This window comes from Tachypleus tridentatus, chromosome 1 (assembly GCF_004210375.1).
Source record: "Tachypleus tridentatus isolate NWPU-2018 chromosome 1, ASM421037v1, whole genome shotgun sequence".
Classification (NCBI taxonomy): domain Eukaryota; kingdom Metazoa; phylum Arthropoda; class Merostomata; order Xiphosura; family Limulidae; genus Tachypleus; species Tachypleus tridentatus.
The window spans coordinates 22879412-22897307 of NC_134825.1; the positions used below are offsets into that span (position 1 = coordinate 22879412).

General features: G+C 34.1%; 1 protein-coding gene across 5 annotated transcripts in view; it reads left to right on the plus strand.

Annotated features, from left to right (window-relative positions):
• The first annotated feature begins 8797 nt into the window (after nt 1–8797).
• LOC143244477 (ETS homologous factor-like) overlaps nt 8798–17896 on the plus strand; it is a 75779-nt gene continuing 66680 nt past the window's right edge. Inside the window, exon 1 of one of the 5 annotated variants that reach the window (XR_013025106.1) lies at nt 8798–9107. Coding sequence is in view for 3 of the 5 variants with exons in the window: in XM_076489238.1 (XP_076345353.1) it covers nt 9013–9107 (95 nt within the window). In the remaining 2 variants the exon portion in view is untranslated. Of the gene's footprint in view, nt 9108–16401; nt 16551–17896 lie in introns of those variants that run through there. The other 4 variants (XM_076489238.1, XM_076489214.1, XM_076489224.1 and 1 more) reach the window with 4 other exon arrangements.

Below are 17896 nucleotides of genomic sequence, written 5' to 3' on the forward strand. Positions count from 1 at the left end.
TTCATGTTTTAGCTTGAGGAATACAACTGAGATACGACTGGAAAACTTATCTTGGTGATCCATGCATTGTTAGAGTGATTTTAAGACAAAAATTGTATTTGAATAAGTGGAGGACTTTTAAAACCGACATTTTTGTTCGTGGACTCTCATCTTTTAAAATACACTGTTCATTTTCCAACGCTGGTGTGGTACTTATTATGGGTTTCTTTTTAGACGGCCTTGTGGATCTAAATTGATCCGTATTTCTTTCTTTTTTATCTCATCAAATACAAAAATATTTCCATGATGTAAACTCTAAACCTGTGATCTGAACACATCTTTATGATTTGAGCATGTAGATATTTTACAAAGAAAAGCTTGGTATATATTCTTTCGAGAAGTAATCAATTTCTCCTAAAAGTAACATATTTACGAATGTCAAATAATGTCAAGTTCTATTTCTGATACGTTCCTTTCTAACAAGAATTTATATCAGTTTTGGTAGTCACTTCTCTTGCTAATTTTCTCATTCAAAATCCTTTTAACACAACTTACTCAACCATCTTTGTCTTTGGTGACTATACATTTTTTAACACAATTAGTCAACTTTTTTGTCTTTGATAACTAAACATGTTTTAACACAACTTACTCAACCTTCTTTTGTCTTTGGTAACAAAACATGTTTTAACATAAGTTACTCAACCTTCTTTGTCTTTGGTGACTAAACATGTTTTAACAGAACTTAGTCAACCTTCTTTTGTCTTTGGTAACAAAACATGTTTTAACATAAGTTACTCAACCTTCTTTGTCTTTGGTGACTAAACATGTTTTAACACAACTTAGTGAACCATCTTTGTCTTTGGTGACTAAACACGTTTTACATAACTTACTCAACCTTCTTTGTCTTTGGTGACTAAACATGTTTTAACACAACTTAGTCAACCTTCTTTGTCTTTGGTGACTAAACACGTTTTAACATAACTTACTCAACCATCTTTGTCTTTGGTGACTAAACACGTTTTAACATAACTTTGTCAACCTTCTTTGTCTGTGGTGACTAAACATGTTCGAATGCTTGTTTACAGCTTCATCGAAAGTAAATCATGACATCATATTTTGTTCTTTAGTCTTTCAAATTAAAAAAGAGAAAATCCTCAAGAAAAACGGCTCTCGAAATTCTTTCAGGCAGGATTAGAATAATTTGATATATGAAAATGTTCCCCCTTTTTGTTAGCTGTATTTTCGTGCGCGAGAAATTCCAAGCGTAGGGAACGTGCATACCCAATGAAATTTTATTACTTATCAGGATCCCTATCGGCCTATCATCAAGTTAAAATTATTTGAAGGAAATTCAGACTAAGTAACAAGCGAGGAAATTTGTTGTTGTAGAAAAGTTCTACATAGATAGAGAAAAACCGGACGTAATAGTTGTTAGAGATTCATTTGTTCCAGAGCACAATAAGATGCAGTTGCGTAATGGAGTTCGTTCTTGTATTGAACAGTTTGCAGTAGAGACAATTCCAAATAGTTCCACTGGCTTTATATCCACTCTGTATTTACATATACATCAATATATTGTTATGTTAATATCACAATGCATTCTCTGTTTTGTTTCTGAACAATCCTGGAATAAAAACAATTGTTTGTTTAAGCAATTTCGTATGAAAAAATGAAGGTAAAATGGAACAGTTCAGTTAACAGTACTGTAATTTCAAACACTGCATACACGTCGATACGTGTAAAGCATTTTAGTGGATTCATTAACTCGTGTAAGGTTCAAATAGGTGTGACAACTTGAATAGCACAATACTTACCCTGTTTTCTATGACATACGAATTAGTAGATTATCTACAGAAAATTCTATTATAGGATAAGCACGCATGTCATTCCAAACTGCTAGTAAACTGAGCAGGGGATATAACGCTTGAATTTTGCCCTCCGAAAAATTAACCCCTGAGTGATGCATCTGTTACCATCCAATTCTTCAAAAGCAGCTTTGTTAATTGTAAGTTTATAAGAAACCTTGCAGAAATTTTGAATGATGGGGGAAAACATATGTTGTGCAACTGAAGAAAAACAAAATAACCGTTATTTAGGTGAGAAAAACTGAGAACAACAACAATTAGCTATGAAAGGCACAAAGCATCTTAGGTTCACACAGCGGCACATATAACATATTTTCAATGAATAAATGTAATTAGAAACTTTTCTGTAGTTACCTTACACAAGTTTATTTTTCAGCAGTGAATAATGAAATCTCTAAATCGAGTTTTTACTGTGATATAGTTTCCACAAACGAAAATTGAGGACACTTTGATTAAAACTACATTGTTTGTTTGTTTGTTTTTAAATTTCGCACAAAGCTACTCGAGAGCTATCTGCGCTAGCTATCCCTAATTTAGCAGTGTAAGACTAGATGAAAGGCAGCTAGTCATCACCACTCACCGTCAACCCTTGGGCTATTCTTTTACCAACGAATAGTGGGATTGACCATGCAATTATAACGCCCACACGGCTGAAAGGGCGAGCATGTTTGGTGCGACGGGGATTCGAACCCGCGACCCTCGGATTACGAGTCGAATGCCTTAACCCATCTCGCCATGTCGGGCCAAACTACATATTTTTGGCTTTATAATTTCGACCTTTTTATAACGTTAAGTCAAAGTGACTGTTCTCAAGTCTATGATGTCAAACTTAATTTGTGTAATTGCAACTATTAACTGAAATATATGTAAACTAAGCGTTAGTTAAAAATGGAGATCTATGTTTAAAATTACCACCAGATGTTTGAATTCACCAGACGCTAATTAAATCGTTTTTTGTCACATAAACACCAATTGAACAAATTCAGACTAACCAACCATATTTGATTCTCTGCTGTCACTCATCTCTAGAATAAACGGAAATCAGCCAATCATATTTGATTTTTGTTTTACTGCCGTGTATCTTTAGGTTACGCTAAAGTTGAATAATGTTTTATTGTTTACCATCGTGTGCCGTTAGAATAAATTAAAACTAAACAATCGTGTCTGATTATACGTAATATTAAAATAAAATAAAACTAATTTGTGTTCATTTCACGTTTCTCTATCTGTACATGAGCAAAAGAATGTCGCACTTTTCCACTTGCTCATATGTGTTCACAATGAATTAATTTTTGAAGTCAGTTTTTACAGATGTATATTCCATTCAATAAATTATTCATGGTCTCATACAAATGCCAAAAATTACTACAAATAGTTTAAGGAAAGTTTACGGATTGTTTGACCAGGTCATGAGATACATCCTTTAATATCTAGTTGGATCATTTTCGTGAGTGATAAAAACCTAAACTTTGTGTTGCTAGACAACACAAGACACTGGAAAGTGCCTGTTTTGTTCGAAGCCTAATTGTGGAGCGGAATTAGATTGTATATGTTTTAAAGACATAGTGACAACAGTTTATGATGTTGGGCGATGACATTCAGCTAATTTCTAAGATTTTTTAAGTGGATCGAGATCTAGTCATTTTTTGCTAGCGAATAAAATTACTGGTATTATTGTCACAAAAAACGCTCATTTTGATTGAGATCCTATTTTACTATGAATAATTACTAGAGTCATTGCCTCAAAAATATCTATTTGGATCTATCTCTGATTTTTTTTGTACTGGCCCAAAAGAATTTCTGGAGTTTCGTTCACAAAGAAACTTGGTTAAATTAATACCAGTTCATATGTTAGTCAAAGAGAATTTATGGAGTTTCGTTCACAAAGAAACTTGGTTAAATTAATACCAGTTCATATGTTAGTCAAAGAGAATTTATGGAATTAGTCATTGCCACAGAAACGCTCAGTTGACGATCTGATTATTGTTTTGGTCAAGAAGACAACGGATGATTCTTCAAACCAATGTCAAACAACACGAAATTGTTGCTTTGTCGTCTTTGAGAAGCTCTTGTTTGTTACCATGGTAACGCAGCAAAATGAGATGTATTTGATTAGCTACGGTATTCAAGTATACGATGCAAACATTATTCATAATTCTAAGAATTAAAAAACCCACATCCTGACAGGAAGAAGGTTTCCACACGATTACACTACCTGTCATGGCTACATTGTTGAAATAATGCAAGTAGGTTCGACTGTTTCATTTGACGTCCTACGTGTTTTGATATTAAGTTAGTATAAGATAAACACACACAGAAAAACAATAAAAACTAAAGAAACGAGACTCATTACATATTTCTGGTCGTTCTCTCTTCAAAGTTTGCGCCCTAAGTACCAGTAAAGCTGAATTAACTTGTATGCCTTTTGGATAAACAATGTTTGAACTGAATGTCAGCTACAGTCCTCCAGTGAGACAGCGGTAAGTTTATGGAATGAAATTACAACGTTAAAATGTGAGGCTCAATTCTCCTTGCTGGACACAGCAGATAAACCAGTTTGGTTCTGTTTTTTTTTTTTTTTGTAATTTTGTACAAAGCTACTCGAGGGCTAACTGTGCTAGCCGTCCCTAATTTAGCAGTGTAAGACTAGAGAGAAGGCAGCCAGTCATCACTACCAACTCTTGAGCTACTCTTTTACCAACGAAAAGTGGGATTGACCGTAACATTATAACACCCTCACGGCTGAGAGGTCGAGCATGTTTGGTGCGACCGGGATTCGAACCCGCGACCCTCGGATTATGAGTCGAACGCCTCAACACAGTTAGCTATGCCGGGCCCAGTTTGGTTCTAAGACAAACAAACAAATGTTGGCAAACAACTTCAAGAACCTGTAATATATATATATATATATACATATACGTCATAACAACAAATCCGTTAAATGGTCACGTATTTCAAGTGACTTTTGAAACGCAGAGATTTGTACTTTTATTCATAGTTATATTTTTGATCATGTCTATGGCTCACGGATTTACCTTGTATACCACGTGATCTGTCTATCACTGATACTTAGATGTATATATAAATGTAGTATCTTGGAAGTTGGTGTTAAAACATTCTATTAATGCGGAAAATGAATATACAGATAAGAATACAAACAAACAAGGCTTTATTATCGAATGTGAAAGAATAAAAAAATAAATAAAACTTCTATACCTTTGATCAATTGATGTTCTTAGGGTTATAAACACATCAAATAGGAGACAAGCTTCAATAACTAACCAACTGGTATACTAAAAGTAATTTCATTAAAACACGTACTGGATTCAGTTTTGCTTTGATAATTTTCGTCTAATATGGGGTCGGCATGGCCTGGTGGTTAGGGCGTCTGACTAGCGATTTGAGGATAGCGGGTGTGAGTCCGTCTCCCACCAGATATTATTACCTTTGCAGCTCTCCTAGGCATTATAAAGTAACAGTCAATCTTACTATTTGTTGATAAAATAGTAGCCCAAGAGTTGGCGGCGGGTAATGATAACTAGTTGCCTTCCCTCTAGTTTTTCACTGCTAAATTAGGTGCTCGAAATTCAAACCAAACCCAAAATTCTTCTAATACAAACTTAAACGAGATGATCGAAAGCTTATTTGTTTTAATGCAGAACTACTTAATCTGTTCTCTGTTCACCACGTGGAATCGAACCTTTCATTTAACCGATGTAAGTCCTTTAGCTAACCATTGACCCACTGGAAGAGGTTTATTAACAAAAAAAAAGAAGTAAGCTGATGAACGGATGACTCGAAAAATAAATTTTTATATTCTATATTAGAAATATTTTACGTAGTCTCAGCGTTTTATCTATGCGAAAATTCCCTTGTTGTTATTGCGTGTTTTTAACAGGATGTTGCTAATCATAATCTAGATTTGTGTGACACATTAATTGTTTTTAAATCATTTCTACGTAGGTCACTGACATTAAAAAAATATACAGCTCGTATAATTCTACATTGATAATAGACAAGTGGGTGGCGAAGACAGTGTAAATAAAAATACCTAAAAAAATATGAAATCACTCATTTCAAGGGGAAAAAGAGAAATAGGAATTTATTTTGACTTTTGTAATATTACTGTCTATTGTATTTCTATGTGCCTCCTTCGCAAGGTCTGACTGGCTCTTCACCAAATATATAAGGGCGTTCATTAGGTTTATGCAGAAGTACATTAAAAAGTTCAGTTTTGCACTTGACAATTTTAATTTCGGTGATTTTGAATATGTTACCATTACTTCGTTTCCTATTGATGGATTGGCCCAGCATGGCCAGGTGGTTAGGGTGCCTAGCTCGTAATAAGAGGGTCTCGGGTTCGAATCCTTGTCCCACCAATTTTGCTGTGGGGGCAAAATAATGTGACGATCAATCTCATTATTCGTTTGTGAAAGAATAGCTCAAAAGTTGGCGGTGGATCGTGATGACTAGTTGTCTTTCCTTTAATCTTGTCCCCCGATAGTACAGCAGTAAGTGTTGGGATTTACAGCATTAAAATCAGAAGTTCGATTTCCCTCGGTGGACACGGCAGATAGCCCGAAGTGGCTTTGCTATAAGAAACACACAAACACACCCTTTAGTCTTAAATTAGGAGGCCCGGCATGGCCAGGTGGCTAAGGCGCTCGACTCGTAATCTGAGGGTCGCGGGTTTTAATTTTAGTCGCAACAAGCTTGCTCGGCCTTTCAGCCATGCGGGCGTTATAATGATACGGTTAATCCCACTATTTGTTGGCAAAAGAGTAGCCCAAGAGTTGGCGGTGGGTGTAAAGACTAGTTGCGTTTCCTATCGTCTTTCATTGCTAGATTAGGGACGGCGAGCGCAAATAGCTCTCGTGTAGCTTTGCGAGAAATTTAAAAACAAACATACAAACAAAATTAGGAACGGCTAGCGCAAATAGCTTTAGTGTGGCTTTACGCGAAATTCAGAACAAACAAATAAACCCCTAGTGATGGATCTTCACGTTTGACATGAAAATCTGCTGCGTCAACGCGGAGAAACACGCAAATTTTCGGTTTTAAATTTTGTGTTTTGTAGTTTTATAGGCATTTTTTTTTACAATTACAAAACAGAGAAGCAGTTTTCATGTCTTAAAATGACTTATCATTGCTAATTAATTCAAACAATTTTCGTTCAGTGGACGGGTATTCCAGGTCGTATTTTAATAGAATATGTAAGTTACTGATGAGTGAGGACGAATTGCTAAGTTTAACCACGAACTCGTTGGTTCACATAGACAACCACTTAACTATCATGGTTTGGAATAATTACCAGTGAGTGAGTACGACACTTCTATTATTGTCCTATGTCTTTGAAACACAAGCTCACTATTCACAAAGTTGAAGCAACAGACATCTGACAAACAACTGGATAATTTAATAATAAATAGAACCAGACAACAAATTGACAAGTTAACGAATAATTCAATCTAACCTAATTCGCTATTTATATGGCTAAATTCGTTTCTTAAACTTTCAAGAGGGCTCTAGTTATTAAATCACTCCCATTACGTGAACGTCAGAATTCGGTTTGTTTGTTTGTAATTTCGTTCAAAGCTACACGAGGGCTATCTGCGCTAGACGTCCCTAATTCAGAAGTATAAGACTAGAGAGAAGGCAGCTATTCATCACTATTCATTGCCAACTCTTGGGTTGCTCTTTTACCAACGAATAGTGGAATAATGACCGTCATATTATAATGCCTCGACGGCTGAAAGAGGGAACATGTTTCGTGTGACGCGTATTCAAACCCACGACCCTAATATTACGATTCTAGCACCCTAACCAGTTAAGTTATTGAAGTCGTACAAATTGAAAAGATCATGAAACATGTTATTTTATCCTTCTGAGATAAGAGAATGAAGGTAAAATGGGTTTTTTTATTCATAAATGATGATACGTAAGATTACAGTTAAAAATATAAATATACGCCACCAGGTTTCTTATTATTGTTATTTTCAACAGTATAAACAAATTGAAAAATACATTTAAAAACAAAACATTTTGGCACACCTGCAAAACAAACAAACGAAAACGCGAAAAGCAGCGCTAAACGCCTGATTAACAAAGCACAACGTGAAGTTTAAAAACCAAAATTGTTCAGCCTCTTAAGGTTGAAATCAAGAGACAAAACCAAAACTGGAAAATATGTCCTTTTAACTTATTGTTATAGAAAGTGCGTTAAACTAGTTTTCTTATTGACCAAATCCTTCCGAAACACAAGTCTTGAAAACAACGAGAACAAATAAGTGATTTTTCGTTATGTTTGTTTGTTTTTGAATTTCGCGCAAAGCTACTCGAGGGTTAACTGCGCTAGCCGTCCCTAATTTAGCAATGTAAGACTAGAGGAAAAGCAGCTAGTCATCATCACCCACCGCCAACTCTTGAGCTACTCTATTATCAACGAATAGCAGGATTGACCATACCATTATAACGCCCCCACAGCTAAAAGGGGAAGCATGTTTGGTGCGACTGGAATTCGAACCCGCGTCCCTCAAATTACAAGTCGAACGCCTTAACCCACCCGACCATGCCGGGCCTTTTCGAAATGAAACCGAAATATTTCTAACCAGAGGATGCTTAGATGCTTTCAAACCAATATATTTACTACTCACAAGATTCGAGGCATAAGACACAAGTACTTATGACTTCTCTTGGGTTATGTACCTGCTTGTGTTCATATGTATGTATGTATTTAAACACACCCACACGGTTATTAAAAGTTAAACAATGATTTTGGATTGATTAAGCATGTTCTTAAAACAGCGATATATTTATTTTTATTGGCTGGTGTTGTGTGCGGCTGGCTCAGACGAAGCCCAATCAGATTCTGAGAAAATGATATCATGGTTTTTTCCTATGTAACACGTTTCAGTGGTTACGCTTCTTAGAACTTCTTTCCACGCGTACACTGAACGTACAGGTAGCTCGTGCATCATTCTGGTTTAGTTTGCATATTAGACAGCACGTGCTGAGGTGCGAGAGTTCTTGATTAGAGCACATCCAACCACAAACAAGTGAATGTAATTTTAGTAAGTTGTTTTATTTTTCTTTCTTTCTTGTTGCTAGAAAGAAAAGATTTGCTTCACCACATCTCCACGAGATCGAAATAAGATATTCCAGTCACACAATGAAGGGTGAAGATCCATTCGTTCTTCTGTTTTCACAAAAGCTAGAAGAATTTGAGTCACATTCGCCAACACCATTAGAAACAACCATGTACAGGTAAGTAACATGAATGTCAGTACGGCTGTTTCTGTTGCTTGTGTACTTCTTTCCCAACGTGAAGTGGCTATTGCGATAACATCTTTCTTAATAGATAAGAAAACAACAACAAACGAAACGGTTGATTTTAATATTTAATTAAGTATTAAGCAATTTTCGTTTTTAATTTAGAAAATATCAAACAATGGTTGCTTTGTCAATGTGTTATATGTAAACTTTATAACAGCACACCTTCTGTTCAGTGAGCTGGTTATTAATTTTATATATATATTCTCTACTTTTAAGTAGCCTATACTTTTGATAATACACAAAAAAAACCAATAATTGTTGCCTGTCTAAGACCAAACTTCTGAGAACGTTAATATCAATCAACATGAAAGTCAGAAACAACATTAATATCAATCAACATGAAAATCAGAAATACATCAATATAAATCAACATGAAAGTCAGAAACAACATTAATATAAATCAACATGAAAGTCAAAAACAACATTAATATCAATCAACATGAAAATCAGAAAGAACATCAATATAAATCAACATGAAAGTCAGAAACAGCATTAATATAAATCAACATGAAAACCGAAAAGAACATAAATATAAATCAACATGAAAACCAAAAAGAACATTAATATCATTCAACATGAAAGCCAAAAAAACATTAATATCAATCAACATGAAAACCAAACAAACATTAATATCAATCAACATGAAAACCAAACAAACATTAATATCAATCAATATGAAAACTAAAAACATTAATACCCTTCAACATGAAAATGAGAAAGTTAAAAGTAAGGTAGGATTGTTTAAAGAACCCAAAAATAAATATTTGTTTAACATCATTAATATTTCATGCTAACTTAAACTGGAGGAACTTCGAGAATCTTTCTTATAGTAGACTCTTAGCATTATTAATTACTGCTGTCATTGAAAATAACGTGGATAACCAAAGATGAGGGTCTCTTCATATAAACAATGCAAATACTTATTCGACACGTGAAAGATAAAAAGTATGTTGATACCATATCTGTGTGTGTTAGTCTATACATCCTTAATATACTTGCAACTGAAAACTAGTGTTTCGTAAGCTACAAAATCTTCATTAGATTGTTGATGCGTGACGTAACTTCAATTTCTGGCATGCTTTCAGTTCAAAAGTTAGGGTTATCATCACTCTTTGAATATGTGTCTGTTTCATATTTATACATTTTAAACGAACTTAACTGATTTCGACCAAATTTATTGCGTAAGTAAAGTGTACGTTAAAAATGTACCATTTCAAATGACTGAAGTATGTAATTCAAAACGTAAGAGTCAGAACGATTGTTTTGATGTCGAAAAATTCGAAGTATTTTAACATTTCATTCATGACACGACAAGAGAGGTTGAAGTGTCTCCGTGTGTCGATCATTGATAAACTGAAGAAGCCGGACTCTATTCGTTGCTGGAAGTGTACGGTGTTGCGAATTTTGCTATGACGCGGAAGAAACAATGAAAATGTTAACGGTACGTTCAAAACTTGTCCCTACAGAAATAAATTCGGATTCTTAAAGTAGAATACGAAGCGTATAATAGCGGTTCAACTTAAGAAACGTTCTTTGATATTAATTATAACTGCTATAAACAAACGTAACTGTACGTTTGAAAACACGTTTTGTGTTTTATAGTTTGATGCAATCATATGATCCGAGGTAGTGTAATAACATATTTCTGTGAAAATGTTAAAATTACTGTGTAGTGGATGTAAGGTCAGCCTTTTTGTCCCTGTAATACGTGATGTAGCAATGACGGCTTCGCATTAACTTCAAGAGACGGCGTTGTATTACTTACTATACGTGTCTGTGAGCAAAAATGGCAGATTTGTGTCCATTGTACTAAGTTCTCAAAACTTACTTCTCTTGAACTTGAAACTACTTGTATTTACATAGCATATTACACAAGCTTCTCAAAGATAATATTAAAAATCCATCGTGTTCCAATTCTACAGTTTAAGCTGATCGTGTTTATTAATATTTTCATGAAATATATGTGTATGTGTTTTTCTTATAGCAAAGCGACATCGGGTTATCTGTTGAGTCAACCAAAGGGAATCGAAACCCTGATTTTAGCGTTGTAAATATGTAGACTTACCGTTGTGCTAGCGGGGGACTTTCATAAAATCGAGAGGTTTTTTTTTCAATTTTTGCGAGTTTAATACATATAGTTTGTTTCTGACAGCGTTTCGTTGGTTTTCTATTTTACCATATAGGCGCGAAATATTACAAAAAATATTTTGTGAATCCGTTTTAATTTAGTTTTTATATACACAAATTATACAATTTTCGTCTATCAATTAATTATATTTTCATAATTAATATTAACTTCCGTACAAAGGATCAAAAATAAAAACCCGTTAATGAACGTAGCTCATCAGTCACACACAGTGTTCTTACATTGGTCCTTATATAAAGGTTAGAATAAACTGTTTAATTAGTTGATAGCATTAATTTCGGCCGTTAATCTAATAGTGTCTTATGAGGGTCGACCAGATAAAAGAATTAGGTTTCTCCTAAATCCATATGCTAAACTAACACTACAGATCAAATCGTGTGTATACATATGCATTTTTGTAGATAGTATTTTTAAGGTTTCGTAATTTGCTCAAAAAGAAACTCAATGTATTAGATCTGTGTTTAAACTCACTGTGTTTAAACTCACTGTTATTACATCTGTGTTTAAACTCAATGCTATTACATCTGTGTTTGAGGGTAATCATTATATGAATAGCTTTTACAATTACAAGTCAAAATTCGAGAGAGTAATGTTGTGTTTTAATAAGCACGTGGTATATTTATTTGTTTAAAATGTTTCAGTATCATTAACCATAGGATTAACCTTTCAGTGGGTTAACTCGTAAGTTCATCAGAGCCGCGAAAGGTATCAATTTCGATCCAACTTAAGGAAGATGCGAAAATGTAATCACCGCAGACACTTTCTACTGATCACCCTACTGGTGAACTCAGAGTACTTGCCTGTAAATAAAACCAAACGTTTAATATCCTTTCTATAGCAAGTTATATGCAGCAAGGCATGCAGGAAAAATCTAACAATATAATTACATGAATATGAGTTTATGAGTTTTGATATATATTAATCTTAGTGTACAAATAATCCGTTACGTGTGTTCATGTTCCACGATTATCTGGCTCGATTACTGTAATTTTTTGTATAATTACTGGAAACTTTCAAACAATGTACATAGGCTACTTTGTTTTAGGATTTTTTTCCGAGAAGATGGATGAAGAAAAACCCTAAAATAAGGTCCTTTTCAATTTTTGTTATATAGAGTTATGGCTTTGAACTTGAAGACACGAGGAATTAATTAGTTAAATGAGTCGACTGTCTTCCCCAAAGCAAGATCATAAAGGATTTAATAACAAAATAACAATAATAATAATGAAGGTGAAAATTATCTAGCACTTTATTTATACAGGGTTTACTTCCTTAACGGAATGTCTGTGGACGTACATTGCTAGAAACCGTGTTTCGATACTTTGATGGGTAGATCAAATATAACCCATTGTATAGTTTGTGTTTAACTACAAACAAATTTTAACAGGTACCTTCAGTTAATTATGATACAGCAGAATGTATTTGGTTGTTTTGGTCTTGTTTTGGGTAAAAAATAACAAGAACAAAGTATGATAAATATCGTTTAGTATAAGTCAAATATTGTAGTTACATGATGGCTTAATTTTTTTCTTTCTTAGAAGCTTTAAAACGATGTTTTCATAATAATTAACATAAAACACACATATACATTTTATTATTTAAACTTTTATGTACTAATAATTCTGCGTCAAGCTTTGTCAGCTAGTTAAAGCACTCGACTTAATGTGAGGAATTCTCGTTACACGAAAAATACTTGCTCTTTCAGATGTGGTGGCGTTATAATGTTACTGTCAATCCAACTATTCTTTTGTAAAAAGGTAACTCGAGAGTTGACGGCGGGTGGCGAGTCGTAGCTGCCTATCTCTAGTCTTACACTTCGAGATAGCTCTCGAGCAGCTTTGAGCGAAATTCAAAGACAAACAAACCATTCAAAATTCACTTCTTATCTTAGCGTCAGCTGGTTGTTAGCATGTATTTTACATATATATATATATCTTCTGTCCTTCATTTTCTGTCTACATTTGTTAACCTATCCGTTAATGTTTTAACTTTCACTTATTTTTTGCTTAGTTTCACAGTTTCATTACTTAATACTAGTGGTCAGGCTTGCAGTAGTAGAATACATTTACAATAGATATATAACCTTCTTCGGTCGCCCTGGGATAAGTCTCACGAATTACAATGGTAAAATTCGGGGTTCGATATCCACGATAAGCAGAGTATTTGTGACTCAATATTCAGCTTTGTGCATATAATAAACAAATTTAATCTATATTTTTATCTTTTCCATAAAGTCGGAAGTGAATAATACAGTAATCGTTATTTTGTCACTATATTTAGTACACTTATTTGTTATTGTTTACAACAACAGTCTACGAATTATTAAAATTAACATACACATCTCTTCTTTAGGAAAGACAATGCGAGAAAATGTAAATGTCACAGCCTTCTAACTCCTTTAGCTTCGTCATAGTGACAGAAACATGTAGAAAATGTAAGACATTTATTTAATCATTTTTAAATAAATTGTAAGCAACAGTTAGTTCTATTGGCGACTAGTTTCACGAGCAAAGTCTCTAGAATGCGTCAGTCGGGTTTAGAGAATACACATCAATCAAATAATTTATATTCATTTGTTGAGGGTTATTACTGAACGATCTGCTACTGGAGAAGCCGGTGGGTTGTTCCTGTTCTCACAGAAATATCATTTAAAAAAATCAGATTATTTTGATGGGTGAGTCAGTTTCCAATCAGAACAATTATTGTTTAGAATAAGCTGAAACGCCAAAGTTTAGAAATGTTATGTTGCAGTGTTTACATACCTGTACTTCCAAGCTATCTCACTGTACATTAATCTCTGTATTTCATACCCTCGTATCTTGTTCTCTCAGCCAGTACATGAACAAACCGTCTGGCAACGTGCTTAAATTAGCATTCATCTGAATACGTTAAAACCTTGTTTTTTTTTATTCATGATCGTTGTTTTGAAGCGAATTTCTTCTGCACTATTTGTTTCTAAGAATGATTTTATTTTTTAAGAAATCCTAAATTTAAAATGATATTAAAATATAAACAATCCACAGGTTAATTTTACAGTACAACAGTTTTGAATGAAATTATAAGCACTGTTGTTGTTTTTTCTTCAGAAAATCCTTATTTACAAATATAGATTAAAAAAAGAAAAAAAAAAGCTATTTCTATGATTTTAGATAAATAAGATTGTAAATGGAACGAAAACTTTCCTTTCTCTTGTCTTATCTAATTTGTTTAAAATCGCAGCAAGAGTCAATGATAACTGAACTCCGCTGAGGTTTGAAATTGACGTTAAAGAACAGGTAATAAACTGCTTTAAATTTTATAAGAATAAAGTGACTTCATTTAAAACGCATATATTTTACAATTTTTTTGTTATTAATGTTTTACAAAATTATGAGAATAATTACAATCAGGTTACAACTAGAGCATAGCGTTAATATAACGTCACTTGAGACCTATCTGAACGTCACTTCTGTTAAATGTATTCACATTACTTATGTAAACTTCTGATATTACAAACGTATGTGTGCTACTAAACTTATCCAAACATCATACACCGTAAATGTAGGTACAATATTTAAACTTTATCTAAACGTCAGACATCTTAAATATATGTACAGTATTTGTGACTTATCAAAATATCGAATCTCTTAAATGTATATCTTTCCAAAGCCTCATAGATAGTACAGAACTAAATATTTCAGAAAGAATGTACATTTTAATGTTCTTTTGTAAAGAAATGAGACGCAATTTTATTGGTCACTGTGGTTTGTAGATCAATGAGGTAAAACCCTCTAGAGGCACAGCGACATTCCTTCGGACTTACAACACTAGAAACAGGGTTTCGATACCCGTGGTTGGCAGAGCACAGTTAGTACACTGAGTAGCTTTGTACTTAGTTCCAAACAATTAGATAAAATTTAATTATTTAACTAGTTGTGATAAACAAAATGGTAGTTTATTAAGAACATACACAGGTATAAAGATACTACATTGAGGATTACTTAGAGGAAAACGACACTAACACAAATACCTAGTTTTAAGTTTGACATTTTTAGAACGAGCTGCACAAAACATGCGACACAACTCTTAAATTGTTAGCTCAGATACCTTAAAGTCCATGAATAGTCAGCTCTAGTTTAAAATGATTGAACGGTAAAAGACCAACCAGTTAGGAGGCTGAGCTTCTAAGCTTTTCAATCCATGGCCTCTAATTTGAACTCCCAAACCACTCACAGACCAGTTTTATAATTAGTTAGAATTACGTGCAAAATTACTTTAAATTTAGCCTGAATACAACAGATTGTTAAAAACAACACGACATTATTTCATTGAGTTCTGGTAAAAATAATAGCAATACGTGAAGGATGAGTGAGTTTAAGATGTACGAATTAGGTTTGGTTTTAGATGTCAACACAATAATAACCAATGTCAAACACCCAACAATTCAACTAAAACCCCAAACGTAATCTACGAAGTAACATTAACGTGTGAAGAGACAGAGGAAAACAGACACTTAGAGCAACGTTTGAGAGAGTACAAAGTGGCTATCAGATTAATGGAAACATACATAATCACCATTGCAGAATACGCGAGCGAAACAATAAACTGCATGAAGTGGAAAAAATATCAAAGTAATCTATAGAGAAAGTGAGTGAAAATAAGTGAAATAAAAGAGGCACTCCATATCAGAGAACATGAACACTCAGTAGGGGCAAAGAAGCAAAACTAAGTAATTTGTATATTAGAGTAATGAACAAAATGAGCCAATCAGAAAGCAGGGCCCTTATCTAATGAAAAAATTAAAGCGTCCTTAACCAGACACCCTACCATTTCAGAAAGATGTCTGTAACCTGCCTCATCGACCTAAAGAAGGAACACGTAAGTGTCCTGCAACGTCATAACGTGATATTCAAAACAAGATGCCCAGTAGTAAAAATATTTTAGAATACGATCTCTCGCCAACCATGTTTACCAAACAGCGCATGGGCAAAACATTACTTGCTGTTAGGTGGAAGTAAACGTTTTCGAATAAACTTAAAAGGACAATCATAAGCATAAAGGTGTCGTAGGATGTTAAGAAAAATAACATCAGTTCATGTCGGGTAACAAAACCCATTTCAAGACTAGTTTAACGTCGAGCATCACTTAGTTTCAAGGGGCTCTTAGGACTAAAATATGAAAACAAATACTACTTGAACGGTAACTGAGCAAAGCTTTAACTAGGGAGTTGGACCGTGTTAATATACAACGTAAGTTACGAAGTTTATGTCAGGCTAGTTGTACTCAACCAGTACATTATTACTAAATGTAGGTTGCATTATGTATACCATACTTATTAGGATCATTTCTTTCTTACCACGGTTAAGGATTTCTATTGTATTTTCATTTATATTTCTTGTTCTTGTAAAAACAATATATGTATATTTCGAGGTTATATCTATAACTTTCTGTAACTAAACTTATATAATTTTACTAAAAATTATTAATTATGTATGCAACCTTAATGAGATTAATCATATTATTATAATCTCCTCGTCGTTATTATTTGTAAACAGATTTTTATTTATAAAACTGATTCGTTGATATTACTTTAAAAACTACTTCTCTTTAGTTTTTATACGTTGACCTGATTGACTTTTGTCTCATACACTCTAAACATAATAACTACTATTTTCTTTCATCTCAATTATTGCCTTTTTAATCTATAAATTGCGAAATATTCGTGAAATCACGAAATAAAGGTGGAAGCCTTGTTTTTGCTAGTTGTGGTATGGTTTGGGTTTTAGGACTGAATTTATTTAGCTGTGAAAAGAATGAGAAGGACCATTCCAAGTTTGTTTTTAGTTTTGAGATCGTAATACCATTGGAGCACTTTGGGCTCTAATGCGTCCGTCATTGGTGATCTTGGGGCAAATTTATCTGGTGGCGCCTATGTCCTCTCCGAATAGCTGGGCCTACTTCAATACTGTAAACCTCAAGTGAAGACAGCTAGTCAACAACACCCACCGCTAATCTTTTGGCTACTTTTTCACTAACTTACATTTAAATTGACCGGCACTTTATACCCGGGCTCAGCATGGCCAAACGTGTTAAGGCGTGCGACTCGTAATCTAAAGGTCGCGGGTTCGCATCCCCGTCGCGCCAAACATGTTCGCGCTTTTAGCAGTAGGGGTGTTATAATGTGACGGTTAATCCCACTATTCGTTGATAAAAGAGTAGCCCAAGAGTTGGCGGTGGGTGGTGATGACTAGCTGCCTTCCCTCTAGTCTTACACTGCTAAATTAGGGACGGCAAGCGCAGATAGCTCTCGAGTAGTTTTGTGCGAAATTCAAAACAAATAAACAAACTTTATACCCGCTACACACACACACACACACACACAGCTCAAAGAAGCGAGCACGTTAGGCAAAAAAAAATTGGACGCTGCGACCATTAAATTGCGAGTTGGGCACCCTAATCATCATCCGTGCCAGGCCCGTAATAAAAATACGTCAGTTTTATTAGATATAATAAAGTACGGGTGATTACGTCATCACCTTTTCAGGTTAAAAACTTACGAATGAATAGCTATATTTTTAAGTTTGTTAAGTAAATA